The sequence below is a fragment of the Silurus aristotelis genome, assembly GCF_946808225.1.
Source record: "Silurus aristotelis genome assembly, chromosome: 22".
Lineage (NCBI taxonomy): Eukaryota > Metazoa > Chordata > Actinopteri > Siluriformes > Siluridae > Silurus > Silurus aristotelis.
Genome location: NC_139595.1, coordinates 14,475,891 through 14,490,958, shown reverse-complemented (window position 1 = coordinate 14,490,958; position 15,068 = coordinate 14,475,891). Strand labels below are relative to the sequence as shown.

Genomic DNA, 15,068 nt, shown 5'->3' with positions numbered 1-15,068 from the left:
CCTTATCCAGAGCGAAGTACAAAAGTGCTTTGAAGACTTTAGCAATCAACATTGATTTACTAGATGGGAGATTTAGCATACCATCACCCTTAAGCTGTGTTGGAAGGAATTATAGCGCACTTTTTTAAATACAAAAATCAAACAGGGAAAATAAATGTTTTTCCAGGAAGAACCCATCGATTGAAGATAGACAGTGACTCAGCTGTTCAGACGTCTAGGGGAAGTTCATTCCACCATCTCGGAACAGAGAATGTCAGAGAGTCTTGATGTAGTTTATACCTATATAACCTATATAATATACCTATATTATTAGAAATAGTAAGATCACGACTTTCTTAAATGCATCATTTTCATGAGAATTATTATGTATTTTGTAAATCTGCCTCTGGCTATAGTCAAATCAAAAGCCCAGGTGAATTACAGCAAAAAAAGCAAGTCAGAAAGGTTTGTGAGTGTGTGTGTGTGTGTGTGTGTGTGTGTGTGTGTGTGTGTGTGTGTGTGTGTGTGTGTGTGTGTGTGTGTTTATGGGGGTGGTTCGGTGGGAGGGAGGGTATTTTCACACAGGTGGAAGAAAGCGTTTAGGTATAAAGCTCATGGAATAAACAAATACAATAATCATTAACATGAACATGCAAACTTGTGTGATACCTTTAGAGTGTCCATTTGTTCACCGTAGTCAGGGTAACTGTGATTTAATTTAGATTATTATTATTAAATTGGGTTGAGGATTCTAGATTGTGTATACAAGATAGAAAAAAAAAACCAGTCCAATATACTGTACATTTATAGCTAACAGATTTTGGATACTTTGGATACATGTACCATGCTGACAATGTGGGCATTTCCTCATTCGGATTTTTGTTGTGTTTTCCAGTAGTTTTAGGAACATAGTCATGAGGTTCAGGCTTATTTTGAAGATACTTACTTTGAGGTTAAATTTGAATACAGAAAATCTATGGATATTTGGAGCATTAAAATACACAGACACAAGCATTGTATTGCACTGGTATTTTATTCAGTCTCTAGGACAGGGGTCACCAACATGGTGCCCGCAAGGACCACATGAGTAGCCCGCGGGCCTTTTCTAGAAATAGCTGTTTCCTACTTTGTTAAATCATTGTTGATCATTAATTATTAATAATAACATATAATAAAAGGTAAATTGAGCAAATGTGTTATTTCAGATGAAAACTGTGTGTATCAAACTGGTAGTCCTTTACATTAATCGGTAGCCAAGAAGTAGCTCTCAGTTTTAAAAAGGTTGGTGACCCCCTGCTCTAGGACCATGGTACAACACAATATATGCAAAGGAATGCAAAGGACAGCAGAACAATATTGGGTGGATTATATGGCAGAGTCAAGAAGAGATAAACAGAATAGCAATGCAGTCATCGAATCATGAAATCATATGACTCCAAACCAGTGCAGTCAGTGGTTTGTAAAGTATGGACTGTGCACTATAAAGCTTGGACAGAGCTCTTTTAAGTATGTTCCATGTTTGCTGTGAAATGGGACTTTCGGGACTGTTAGGTCAGCATGGTGTGGGCTTCACTCCAATGCACCATTTGTGTCTGCTGGTGAATCCATGATCACACCAACAACAGAACCATGTGAAAGTGTTCAAGGAGTACTTTGGCAAAAAATGCAATTTGCACTCACTTTCTACTTACATCAGACGTTTACTTTTTGAGTTTCGTGTTGAAAGCGATTCGGTTTTCCCCATGGTGATAGATGACAAATGGATTCATGTGCATTCATATTTGGTCAAAAACATTTTGTAAACTGGTGTGGTTGTCATGAGGAGAGTTTATGTTGAATTTGTTCTCATTAGCAGAAGGCAAATCAGTTCCTCCTGTTGTTTGAGTGGATACTCATATAAATAAATGTGCATAATGCTTATAGGAAAACATTTTTTATTTTATTTTAAAGGTTGCCAATAATTGACCAGATGACCACTGTTTATTATTCTGGATTCATATATTTAAAGAGGCCAGGTGCAGATAAAGGTGCAGAAGGTGCAGAACAACTTAAGCGTGATGAATAACTGCATGTACAGGGCAGTTAAAGCGATATCATCTGCTTTCCATTGCCTTTTTTGGAGCTCATCCATAAGATTTGGCACTCCGCTTTGAAGGCTTCACAAAACAATTAGAATTCTCCTACATTTCGCACGCACATCTGGGCTTCAAATCGCCTCCACAAACACTTTTCTTTTTTTTCTTTTCTAAACAAGTTTACATGCAGAAAGAGACTTCTATGGATGTCAGAATCAAATCTTTTTTTAGATAACAGGACGTATTTGTGTAATAGGCAGGCATCCATGTCCAGTCAAGTCCAGTCAAGTCAGCCTGTGTTTGTACAGCACATTTAAAACAACGGAAGATGACACAAAGTGCTTTACAAATCAATCAATACAAATACGCAATAACAGAGTTGTGTTAAATATATTAAACGCAAAAATGATGATGCATCAAGAGCTTACACTTGTGTCATTTGAGAGATGCCCTCATTCAGAGAAACTTACAGTTATCTCATTTATACAACCGGCCAGTTTAGACTTAAGGTCTAACAGGAGCAGATATGGTGCAGAGACTTACAACATTTTAATCCAAAGACCAGTGTCTTTATAATAATCATTATAGCCAATAATCATTATACAATTATCATTATTATTATTATTATTATTATTATTATTATTATTCAGTCTTATACTGAAACGAAGACAGTTCCAGAGTTTCGGACTACACAAAAAAAGAATATTTGCCTCTTATTTTATATCGATAACACAGATCTCTCTCTCTCTCTCTCTCTCTCTCTCTCTCTCTCTCTCTCTCTCTCTCTCTCTCTCTCTCTCTCTCTCAAAAACAAAACAAGCTCAACAGAAAACCTGAGCAATCTGGTGGAGTAATAAGGGTGAAGAAGAATGCTTTATCTCTGAGCTTGCAACAGTTTACTTTCTCGTCTCGCTCGTTCTTCTACAGTCTTTACACTGCAATTCTGCAGATCTTAATCACACAGACACTAAAGCGTGCATTAAGGATATCCAAAGTTTATTTACAGACACGTTGCATATAGTATATAGATGACAGACTTACAGATCAGTATGTGAAACAGACAAAATTCACTATCAAAATCAATCCTGAATTTCACAGAAATCAGGGTAGAGACACTTGTAGTGGAGTAAGGTGATTCCTTGTTTTTTTTGCCCCTATTAAAAGGCCTCGTTGCTGCATGTTGGTGGAGTTTGAGGGCACCAATGTACAAATAGTTACAACGTTGTACTGTAAATATTGTACAATAGAAATATTCAATAGCATTAGATCTCGAAAGCTCGCCAAATCTTTGTGTTTCTACACAAAATAATATTATTTGGACGAAAATGTTTGACTATTGCAGTTTTAAGCCTTCATGCTTTACTGTTTCTCCTGCTAAGACCAATGGCATATGTACAAAATGTATTTTATTAATCCATAAACGACTCAGATTGAGATTTCTTTTTTGTTGACACTTACATTTTTTTTTTTTTTTTTGGATCAGATTCTCTGAGCGACCCGGATGTGTACTTCTCACGTTGCTAGACGCGTTGCTAGGAAAAGGAGCGTCAGGTCGCGCGCAGTCACATGGGGTTGATTCCAAAACCCTTCACCTTCCCTCTGTTCGTTCACTTCTAAGTCCGGATATACGGCAAGAAATCATTCTTAAACACTCTGAAAAGAGCCTACATGGGTCCGATTTGGGATGCGACCCAGTTACAAGTTACAAGGGTTAAGTTACTGAAGTTCTGGGTGGCCTTCAGTGAACTGTGGGTCCAGGTTTCATATAATTTTTGCATAGAGTGTTTAACAGAAAAAAATTCTTATTTTCTATTCTCTTATTTTCTTATTTTTAACGAGGAGAAAAAAATTCAGAAAGAATGAAGACCAACACAACGGTGATCTGAAACTGAACGTTTCCGGTACGCGTGCTCTTCATACATAAGCTGATTCAAGGTGAAAGTACCAAAATGCGTTAAAATATGATTAATATGTGTATAAATGAGATTGTGAGTATTCATAGTGTTCTGCTTTGGACTGGTATCCCTAGGCAATAAAAATATATGGGATGGACTGTAATGTTTCAGGAGATCATCATGATATGATATACTGTACTAGACCTAAACCAGGTCCTGGATGCTCATGGCCACCACTGAGCATCACCTGTTCTGTTCTTGATGCCATTTTCTTTTGTCTCAGAATAGTTCAAATTTCAAATTAAAAAAGAATATATGGGTTCTGGGGTTTGAGGGTTCGAATCTCCAGTCAAGGTGTAGAAACATCTCAGTAATGATCAAGAGAAATAAGAGGCACCTGAGCTCATTTTCAAATGTGGTTGCAAAGGGTCTGAATACAGACCCTCTGTTTTTTTGTTATGGGGTACTAAGTGTAGGTTAATGAGAAAGAAAATTATTTTGAATGATTGCAGTGTCAAGGTGCAACATGACAAAAATATGGGGGATTCAAATAAAAAAAATCAAATCAAATCAAATCAAATCAAATCAAATCCTCCAGGAAATCCAGTTTCCTCCAGGAAATCCAGTTTCCTCCCTTTCCCAGTTCAAAGGCATATGTAGTATTGGGGAAGTAGTAGCTCATGTTTAAGATGTTGGACTTCTGATTGAAAGGTCAAGGGTTCAAATCCCACCACCACCAAGCTGGTCACTGCTGGGCCCTTGAGCAAGGCCCTTAACTCACACTTGCTAAGCTGTATAACTGAAATAATTGTAAGTTGCTCTGAATAAGGGCATTTAACATATGATGTAAATGTATCTTTTAGGTGGACTGTCAGTTCGGATCTTTTTGTAGTATGCATTTTGTGTCCTGTGATGTTTTGGCATCATATGAAAATGATACATGATGGAGAGGGGGTTGTTTTGTGGCACAGCATGCACCACAGTACCGCTACCTTCACCCCATAAGTGCATTACTTTCTGGAGTGTGTTTTTTTCTGCTTTTACTGAAGAGATTTGCCAGTAAACACATTGTTTCATTGATTAATGATTAACACATTTTGTAGTTTACAGTTAGATTTAATGTTGTGTTTTAATAGACAATACACACATATCTTCTTTGTCCTATTGAATTTTGCTGAGCTGGGAATATAGATTTATAGCATACAGTACTGAAAATGAAGTCACTAACTGATATAATGGTCAATTGTATTTATTTGCATGTATTTTAATGCTTTATTATTGAAGAGTAGCAAAACAATTGTTTCATAAAATGTGTTTTTTTTTTTTTAAAGTGTTCATGAAGCTTATTGGCTGTTTCATGGAGAAGTATGAGAAGCTGGCTAAGATTGGTGAGGGCTCTTATGGAGTGGTGTTTAAATGCAGAAACAAGGAAACGGGTCAGATAGTGGCCATCAAGAAGTTTGTGGAATCCGAAGATGATCCAGTCATCAAGAAGATAGCACTAAGGGAAATTAGAATGCTAAAGGTAAAATAGCTTTTTCCTCCTTTTTTTGTTGTTCCAGCTTTGAACTGCTGATGCTAATACTCCTGCAAAACCTTCCTGTTATGACTTTATCAATTGAAACATGTAAGTAGCAACCTGTAGCACAAAAGGAAGTAAAGTTCTGATATAAACTTTCTTACCAACAACCAATAACATTTCCATTTGTTTGTTTTTGCTAACAAACCTCTAACCATTCTACAGAATTTGTACTAATTATGCAATGCTTTTTCATATATATATATATATATATATATATATATATATATATATATATATATATATATATATATATATATATATATATATATAAACACTTATATATAGACACTTCAATTCCTCCCAGATGTCTAAGGCCGATTGGCAATTCTTGTATGCATTAAAAACAGTATTAGAATGTAGCTTTTTTAATCAAAGTGTCCCTGAACTCATGAAGATCCTGTTTATACGGATCCCCTTGCAGCAGTTAAAGCATGTAAACCTGGTCAACCTTCTGGAGGTGTTCAGGAAGAAGAGAAGACTTCACTTGGTCTTTGAGTTTTGCGAACAGACCGTCCTCAATGAACTCGACAAGCACCCCAGAGGGTGAGTTTTATGTCTTTTCCTTCCACATTTTTTCCTCATAACTATGGGCAGTTTATCATAATCCCAGAGTTGACTAAATATGTAAATTCGCAAATATTCCCAGACATTACTGGGAAAGTTGCAATCTATTCACGTATAACACATTTTCTGGATTCAGTTTATGCCAACTGCCTAAACCTGTGTGTAGTTCATGCCTCCAGAGTTACCAGATTTTCCTTAAGAAGAAGCATCCAAGACAAAGGATTAATTATTAGTCCAAATGAATAGTCCAAATTGTAAATCTTAATAAACTCTATGCACAATAACATCTGGTGTGGCATCGGAAGTCATTTTTGGTTATAACTGTGTAAAGATTCAATTCAATTTCAATTAATTTTTATTTGTATAGCGCTTTTAACAATGAACATTGTCTCAAAGCAGCTTTACACAGATAATGTGGTGATAAAAAATGAATATGTTCTTTATAAATGTTAGTTTGTCCTCGATGAACAAGCTGGTGGCAACTATGGCAAGGAAAAACTGCCCGAGATGGCATAAGGAAGAAACCTTGAGAGGAACCAGACTCAAGAGAGAACCCATCCTCATCTGGGTTGCACCGAATGTCCATCTATTGCAGATATACGTGGTTGCAGGGTGCAGTGATGGTGATCAGAAGCAAACTGTAGTCCTGAGAGAAGAGGTGTGACAGGAAGAGAAGGATATGGATTTTGTGTCCTTATTGTTGTAAGATGGTGCAGGAGAGGATGAAATATTATACTGTTTACAGTAACCTTTCCCGATTACTGTAAATTGTGTTAATCATATCATCAGAGTCAGCTGTCACACCCACAAGTCAGGAAGGAAAAGGCTTTAAATTAAATACTTCGAGTTACATTGACAATTTGAAGGTATTCACAGTATTTTGTGATTTGTAAATTAAGTTTTGCCACTAGTACGGTTCGCTGTACATGTGCTATACTGAATTCTAGCGAAAATATAAGCAGCATTTTTTGTTTTTGATGAATATTTGTAAAATAGCACCCATTTTGTGTTTGTTTTATATCATGCTGTTGATAAAGCTATAAAATACTAACTTAATGACACAAAACAGTTTTTATCGAATTTTATCGAAATCAAATTAGAAATGATCATATTTTTGTATTTATTAGAGGTTGACCGATAATGGATTTTACAGATATTGACAGCTAGGTTGGAACGTACTTGCCAATGACCAATTAAACAAACGATAGTTTTTAAAATGTATACTGGATAAAAATAAATAAACACACAAATAAAACATTTTATCAAAACTCCATTTAAAATAGTACTGAACTTTATTACAAAAAAATGACTTAAAACAGTACTGAATCTTGAAAATGTGCTAAAGGAAAAAAAAAAAATATGAATTATATTAATAAATATTGAGGTAAATAAAAGACATGCATTCAGACTGAAACAAAAAGTAACTCTCCAATTAAAAAAACAGTAACATCCAAAATGACTAAAAAAGACACTTCCAATAAACAGCACATGGCGTCAGTAATTTGCCTCTAGAGGCTGCTCTCATACTGTAAACGCAACCCGGAAAAACTATTTTTATTGATTTTTGCAGATAACCAATAGTTCCAGCAATCAACTGATGAATCGGTTGCCCTCTAGTATTTATGCAACCAGCCTCATCAAAAATACCAAATACCCTCCATAATCTGGACCTACCAAGACCTGCTTCCATAGACATTAACATTAAAGTAATGTAAACCCCACAGTGTTCATTTCCCTTCACCTTGGACTTATTAAAAAAATATATATCATTGCTTCTAATCTATTTTCTTACTCATGCATGACTGTTATAAGGTGAATATTTTAAAATAGCCCTTCAATGCATGCCTGTGCAGTGATTTTGCTTTTGATGTTTTTTCTTACTCATACATGACTGCTATAAGCTAAATATTTTAGATTTGTACTTAACTGCATACCTGTGCTCTGATGGTCAAATATCTGTGATTGTTTCTCTTGGGATAATGGTGCCATTAAACAAGGCATTTGTGAAGTATTGAGATAATCCCCGAAATATATCTATAGAATGACGTTTTTGAAGCGCTAATACACAGTAATACATAACACAAAGGTCACATGATTACACAATTTCTGCAAGTTTTCTTTTGGTTTCAAAGCGTTCTCTATATTTCGACAACAACACCTCTGCTTTTATTTCCTATGTCCTCAGGGTTCCTGAGTTCCAGCTGAAGAGCATCATCTGGCAAACTCTCCAAGCTGTCAACTTCTGCCACAAACACAATGTCAGTATGCAGACTTTTGTGGTTCTGTAGCCTCTCCCAGCGCGTCAAACAGTGTGTGCTTTATATAATGCAGCTGCCCTTCTCTTGTGATTTTAAAGGCAAAGCTGGCTCAGTGTTGATTTGTTGAACCTCACATCTACATTAGGAATATTATATTCACGCACTACCAAAGTACTTTTATTTTGTGCAAACTGACAACTTCAGTTATATGATGCTATAAGGGGTAGATGGCAGATTACAGCATGTTTACTCATAAATTAAAAACTATTTGCCAATATTAATCAACGCAAATATCTGTCTCTCTCTCTCTATTTCATCTTCAAATATATCTGTAAAGTAAATTAAAAGCAATTGTAACACATTCACCCCTATGAAATGCTTGGAAAATGTCACAAGTCACATGTTGAACAGGAAGAGGAAGTGGAAACATGTGACTTAGTCAATTATTCATTTTAAATTAATCGTAATGGCCTTTATGCTCTCATGCTGTTAGCATGAATTCTAGTTTAACAACATTTGCTAATTCATGCTACAATCTCAGCTGTTACTTTTAAGGCCGTAATATACTAAAGTATTGAAGCCCTAAAAAGAATTACATTATTTACTGAGAAACTAGCCAAATACTTTACTCAGATTCAATGTTGATAAATAATATGAAAATTAAGAGTCATTTTCAAGTGCCAATGGCTAAATGGTACCCCGAACATAAAATTAGCTATATACTAGGCATTTTAAAATTTATTTCCAATGTGTTTTAAATTACTTAGTTGTTCCTTGTCAAATAAAATAATTAAATCTAGAATTTTGGTAGTTAATGGAGCACTGCAAAGCATAGGCATAATCTAACATCAGTGTCCTTTAAAATGATAAAACTTGTACATAGATACTGACATGTGGAATGTGTTATACCAGAAAATTATGTTTGAAAATGTGTTTCTTATTTTTTTTGTAAACAATTTTTTATCTTACGGCAAAAAATGAAAGCCAATGGTACTTATTTTGCCAGTTGTCTTACTGCTCATACAGAAAAAAAACTGTGTCACTGTGGATGCTTTTCTCATTGGTCAGCACTAAACCCAGTCTTGTTTCAACAACATGAGGAAAACATGAAATCTGAAATCCTGTTAGCATGTGCTCATTTTAATGCCAGGTGTAATGTAAGCATGAAGTATATGATTTATGTAAATCCTCTAATATACAGTGTGTGCATATGTTTGTGTGTGCACAACCATGTCCAACAGTGCATCCATCGGGATGTGAAGCCAGAAAACATCCTCCTAACCAAGACTGGTGTCATTAAGCTGTGTGACTTTGGGTTTGCCCGCATACTGAGTAGGTCACCCATTTTAACTCATTCCTACAGTATGTGTTTCCTGTGTGTTTAGCATACACACCATGCTCAGACTTATTGACCTAGGCCTTGTTTTCAGTGTTACTGGTTTAAGCCCAAGCTCAGTTTCTGTATTAACCTCTCACTACACTTGACTAAGGATACAGACATTTTTTGTAATGTTAAAACTTTTTATTAGTTTATTCAAAATGTATGCGAAATGTAACAGCTGCCCTAGTTGTAAAATGTATTTTTTGACAACAAATCTAGTCTATTTGTATTGGTATGTGGTAACTAATATTAATGATTTTGTTAGAATGATAAAATAAAAAATAAAAAAATTTAAAACAATGAGATAAGGCTAGAACATCTGGGAAACCCACTACCCACATATCGAACATTTTCTAATCATTTTCAGTGTTACGGTCTTCAAGCCTAAACTTAAACTTTTAAACTTAAAACTTTAGTTATGTTTTAGATCTGAGTAACAGTTTCAGTAGTAACTTCTAAGTACACTTGACTATGAATACAGACATTATTTGATACCTTAATTTGCTTTATTTGTCTATTCAGAATGTATAAAACATTCATCAGCTATCTTTATTAGCCTATGGCGATTTGTTTTGGCAACAATTCTAGTTAATTTGTATTGGTAGTTAATATTTATTACTATAATTATTAATTAAATATGCATTATTGTGTTAGAACCTAAAAAAAAATAAACTTGCAAAACTACTAGACTGGGGCAAGAACTATTGGAAAAATTAAAAAATAAGTTAAGTCATATTATTAAAATGCCAGTCTGTAAGGAGATTCTGTTAAAGAAACAGTGCTTGTAGGTTTTTCATACCTACTCCCCTTATAGCTAACCTTTTCTAATCAGTCTTGTGTGAAATCCAGGGCCTCCCTGCCTAAAGCTTCACTTACCATGTTAGGATTCAGTGTATTGTTACCACAGGTTAAAGTGTAGCCTGGGCGTCAAGACTAGTGTGGTCTAATGGGTGCCGGTGTAATCGTTCCTAGCATGATGCACGTGACTGTAAATGATAAATTATTAAGGCCTTTTAAAACACTGTTGTAATGTTAATTTTTGTAAATGGGGTTCATCGGTAAAAGCCTGTTGTCTATTCCGTGTGTGTGAGATAGCTGGCCCGGGCGACGACTACACTGACTACGTGGCCACACGCTGGTACCGAGCACCGGAGCTTCTGGTGGGAGACACACAATACGGCCCGCCAGTGGACGTGTGGGCGCTGGGCTGTGTCTTTGCCGAACTGCTTCTCGGGAGTCCTCTGTGGCCTGGATGCTCAGATGTAGATCAGCTTTACCTCATCCGCAAAACACTGGGTACGAGTCAAATATGATCAATAAAGGATCAATTAAAGAGACCCATTGAATTGACTGCTATAGTTACACTAACCTGGTGAAAGGAAAGGAAAAATACAGACATTAGACCCTTTTATTCACATTTACTCAGCATGAAGGCATCTATTGATTGTGAATTAAATATATGTTCAGTCATGCATGTATTGCAAATTGTATAACTAATCATTGATTGCCAAAGATAATCGATTTAATACATGCAAATTACTCAAATTTTATAAGAAAATAATAAAACACCAAGTAGTGCTATGATATTCAAGGTGGGTGCTACAGTGTCACTGTCGTTTCTATATTAACCCAGTCGGATTGCTAGGCTGTTGCCTGGGTGTTGCTAGGTGGTTGCTATGATGTGTGAAGTGGATCCCAGTTAGTAAATACCATGTTGCTAGGTGATTGCTCTGCTATTACTTTAAGTTGCTAGGATGATAGGTCCTCCATTTAGTAAATATTGTCTGTAGTTCCTGTGGTTTGGGTTGCATAACCTGATGACAAAAATTAAAAGCGCCCCGAAATCTTTCCTATGGAACAATGACCCACTTTGTTAGCACTGCTACGTGACTATTCTAAAGCCAGATTTTTCTCAAATCACCAGACCCATGTGTTGAGATCTATGTCAAAGATTGCAACCCATGAAAGCATACATTACATTAAAAGCATGATGAAGGTGAAAAACAGTATGCTAACACTGTCACATTAGCATCATAAACGTTTATAAACAAATATTGAAACTATTGAGTCTGCAGGTGACCTGATCCCTCGACATCAGCAGGTGTTTCGCTCTAATGCTTTCTTCAGCGGAGTCAGCATCCCTGAACCAGATACCATGGTAATATTACACTGATTTTCTCTTTCTCTCTCTCACAGACACACACACACGTACACGTACACACACACACACACACACACACACACACACACACACACACACACACACACACACACACATACACACACACACACACACACACACACACACACACACACACACACACACACACATATACACACAATTTGTTCCACTGCTTAGCTAATAAAAATGCTTTATTATAGGAGCCACTTGAGAGAAGGTTCTATGGTGCCTCTCCTCATGCCATTACTGTCATGAAGGTAACATTTTATATATATATATATATATATATATATATATATATATATATATATATATATATATATATATATATATGTAATTTTTATTGTGCAATATATGTAAACAAACATTAGATTGTGTGTGTGTGTGTGTGTGTGTGTGTGTGTGTGTGTGTGTGTGTGTGTGTGTGTGTGTGGATAGTCCTGTCTCATAATGGACCCTGCTGAAAGATTGACATGTGAGGAGTTATTAGAGCTGCCATACCTCCAGGATGAGGGTGGAGTTGGATGGGTACGAGAAAGTGAACGACCCATGAGGCGCCATGAAAAAGGAACCAGACGCAGAGTGCCAGGGGTAACTAATGTCCCATCCATGAATTTGCACTAAGAGGAAGTAATATGCACATTTTTCAAGATAGATAAAAAAGGTTTTTTTTTTACTTTCTTCATTACATTCAATCAATTTATGAACATGAGTATTGCAACCATAAAAGTACAACCAATAAATAATGGCTTATAACAGATATTATAACAGAGTATTCAGGCCTACTTTCATCAGTTATCTTCGTATAAAATATTCTATTTGTAATACCATTATAAATATTAGAAAAAATTTATTTAAAAAAAACTGTAAGACCAGAACTGAAGAGGCGCTGTGTAGAGATGGAAAACAATAGCTCCCATATTATCCCTGCTGAAAACTACAATAAAAACATTGACATTCTAATAATTTCGACTACAAATTACAACCTGGGAGCTGTTATCCATTAAAACCATTACCAATTGGTTTCCAATAAGTACTGTGTTTTTCTAGTGAATTTTGTTCTATAATTTATTCCTCAAAGCTGCTTTGAGACAATGTCCATTGTGAAAATGTAAATAAATTGAATTAATTAGATTGTACGACATTTAATCTTATTATATATATAACTATTCAGACAAAAAATAAGAAACAATTGAGGAAATGGTTTATTAGAATATTGGAATATGGATGCTTAATGCTGAGACCTACAGCAGATCTACAAAAAGCCAAAAGTGTCCTATTATGCCTTAGGTGTATCTTTAGACAGAGCATGCCACCAATAGAAGTCAGCAAATTATTTTAGAAACCCTCAGGGACCATTAAACCCAATATACTTTCCATTATAAATTGTTACAAATTCTGTGAGGGTTTGCTTGTGTTTCTCAGCAGGGCTTGTTTTCCTGTTTTCATATCTTGAAATTTCTTTTCATTCAGAAAATGTTCCTTTTTGATTTTCCAGGCTCAGTATTTGCCTCAACTTACCAGCAGCACCATTTCCCCGGCACCCGAGATGAAGAACAAACACAAGCCCAAGTATGACCACCATCTGCCCAACATCTGACTCTAAAAGGGAAATTGAAATGATGGCATATGTTACAGGAATGTTAGGGGATAAAATCTATATAAATCCCTAAACAAATCCAAAATGATTTACATGAAATTGAATATACAAATGATCCATCTCAAAAATCCAAAGGAACATTTTGAGAAGTGGCACTGCCATTAAGTTCGATCTTGATTTGCATTTGAATGAGTTGTAACTGTAACTTATTTCTCATACTTCTGAATTGCTTTTAACCCCCGATATAATGTGCGAACAAATATGATTAGTCGGCACAATCCTCATCACCAGTAATATAGCACCACCTTACCATGTGGCCTTAGTTAAATGATTACTATCCAACCTTTATTGTAGCTCACCTAAGTGTCCTTACTAGTCCTACCTTGCTTGCCTTTGTGCCAAATTTATCAGGGAGTAGTTTGTTGTGTTGCAAAAGGGTATATTAATATTTGAGGCTAGCATAGCTCTTCAACTCAAAGCATTTAAATGCAGTTTAAGAATTAACAGCTTGAATTGTAAATGTTTCTTTTGTCTATCTAATTCGCCCTATGGGTTCTTTTATTCATTTTTTGACATCTGTGATTTTCTCACTCATTAATGCAATTGGTAGGGTTGTGTGTTGCACTACTGTAACACTGTTCATTAGCGGAGCCCCAATGTTTTATGCAGAACCACAGATGTGACCCTATTTTACTGTTTTTTTAGAAGTAAAATCTCTATTAATATATTGACAGGCTGAATAAACAAGATGTTGTATGTATCAACGTCTTGTTAGCATTGAAATAAACATCAAACATGACAAAAAAACAAATGTTGATGATCTTTCTCAGGGTTAATCCCATACAGCACAAACATTTATGAAAATGAATTTATTCAATATTGTATTAGTGATATTGAGTGTAGAAACAAAATGACTGCTCTCCTTCTATAAATGGTAATGAAACCGTAAATATCATTTATTTGAAAAGTTACATACAATATGCAACTGTTTTGTTGCATTGTGTTAGCTAAATCAATGTAGCCATGCAAAACAACTTTTATTAGTCTATGGATGCAAATATGGCTGTAAATAAGGTAATGTTACTTTTTAATTAGAACAGTAATTATATTGACACATCTTCCAGCCAATCAAAACCCAGTATGCTTACAGACTGTATATATACAGTACCGTTTATGTTTGTGGACAAATAAAAATAAGATTTAATGTGCTTTTCTTAAACATCTGATTACATAGTAAGTTCCTATTTGTTGTTGATTTGGAGATTTGGATTCATTCAGCCACAAGGACATCAGTACAATGAGGTACTGATGTAGGGTGAGGATGCCTGGGGTGCAGTCAGCATTCCAATTCATCCAAATGATGTGAAGTTGAGTTAAGGTCAGAGCTCTTTAGCATTTCACCACTCCAAAGTTGAAATTTGTAGAAAATGATCAGGAAGTAGCTCACCCAGTCATGGAAAGGCATTATATACCTGTAAAATACAGGGTAAAAAACACTCAGTGAAGAACATTCTAAGGTTTTTTGAAGGTCCTGAAGGTTTTTTTAAATGAT

At 35.5% G+C, this 15,068-nt stretch overlaps 1 protein-coding gene across 4 annotated transcripts; it reads left to right on the top strand.

Moving 5' to 3' along the window:
* Positions 1 to 3,639: 3,639 nt before the first annotated feature.
* Positions 3,640 to 14,327, top strand: LOC310717652 (cyclin-dependent kinase-like 1). 4 transcript variants are annotated; one of them, XM_083526028.1, is made up of 10 exons: positions 3,640 to 3,955; positions 5,281 to 5,474; positions 5,953 to 6,074; positions 8,281 to 8,773; positions 8,909 to 9,685; positions 10,830 to 11,030; positions 11,810 to 11,892; positions 12,117 to 12,173; positions 12,355 to 12,507; positions 13,415 to 14,327. In XM_083526028.1, exons 5-10 carry the CDS (start codon positions 9,331 to 9,333, stop codon positions 13,514 to 13,516), a joined length of 951 nt encoding a protein of 316 aa, XP_083382154.1. In that variant the 5' UTR covers positions 3,640 to 3,955; positions 5,281 to 5,474; positions 5,953 to 6,074; positions 8,281 to 8,773; positions 8,909 to 9,330; the 3' UTR covers positions 13,517 to 14,327. The 4 variants fall into 4 exon arrangements, with proteins under 4 accessions (XP_083382154.1, XP_083382153.1, XP_083382151.1 ...); XM_083526027.1 differs by having other exon boundaries at positions 3,641 to 3,955; positions 5,956 to 6,074; positions 8,281 to 8,353; positions 9,595 to 9,685; XM_083526025.1 differs by having other exon boundaries at positions 3,643 to 3,955; positions 8,281 to 8,353; positions 9,595 to 9,685.
* The last annotated feature ends 741 nt before the right edge of the window (positions 14,328 to 15,068 follow it).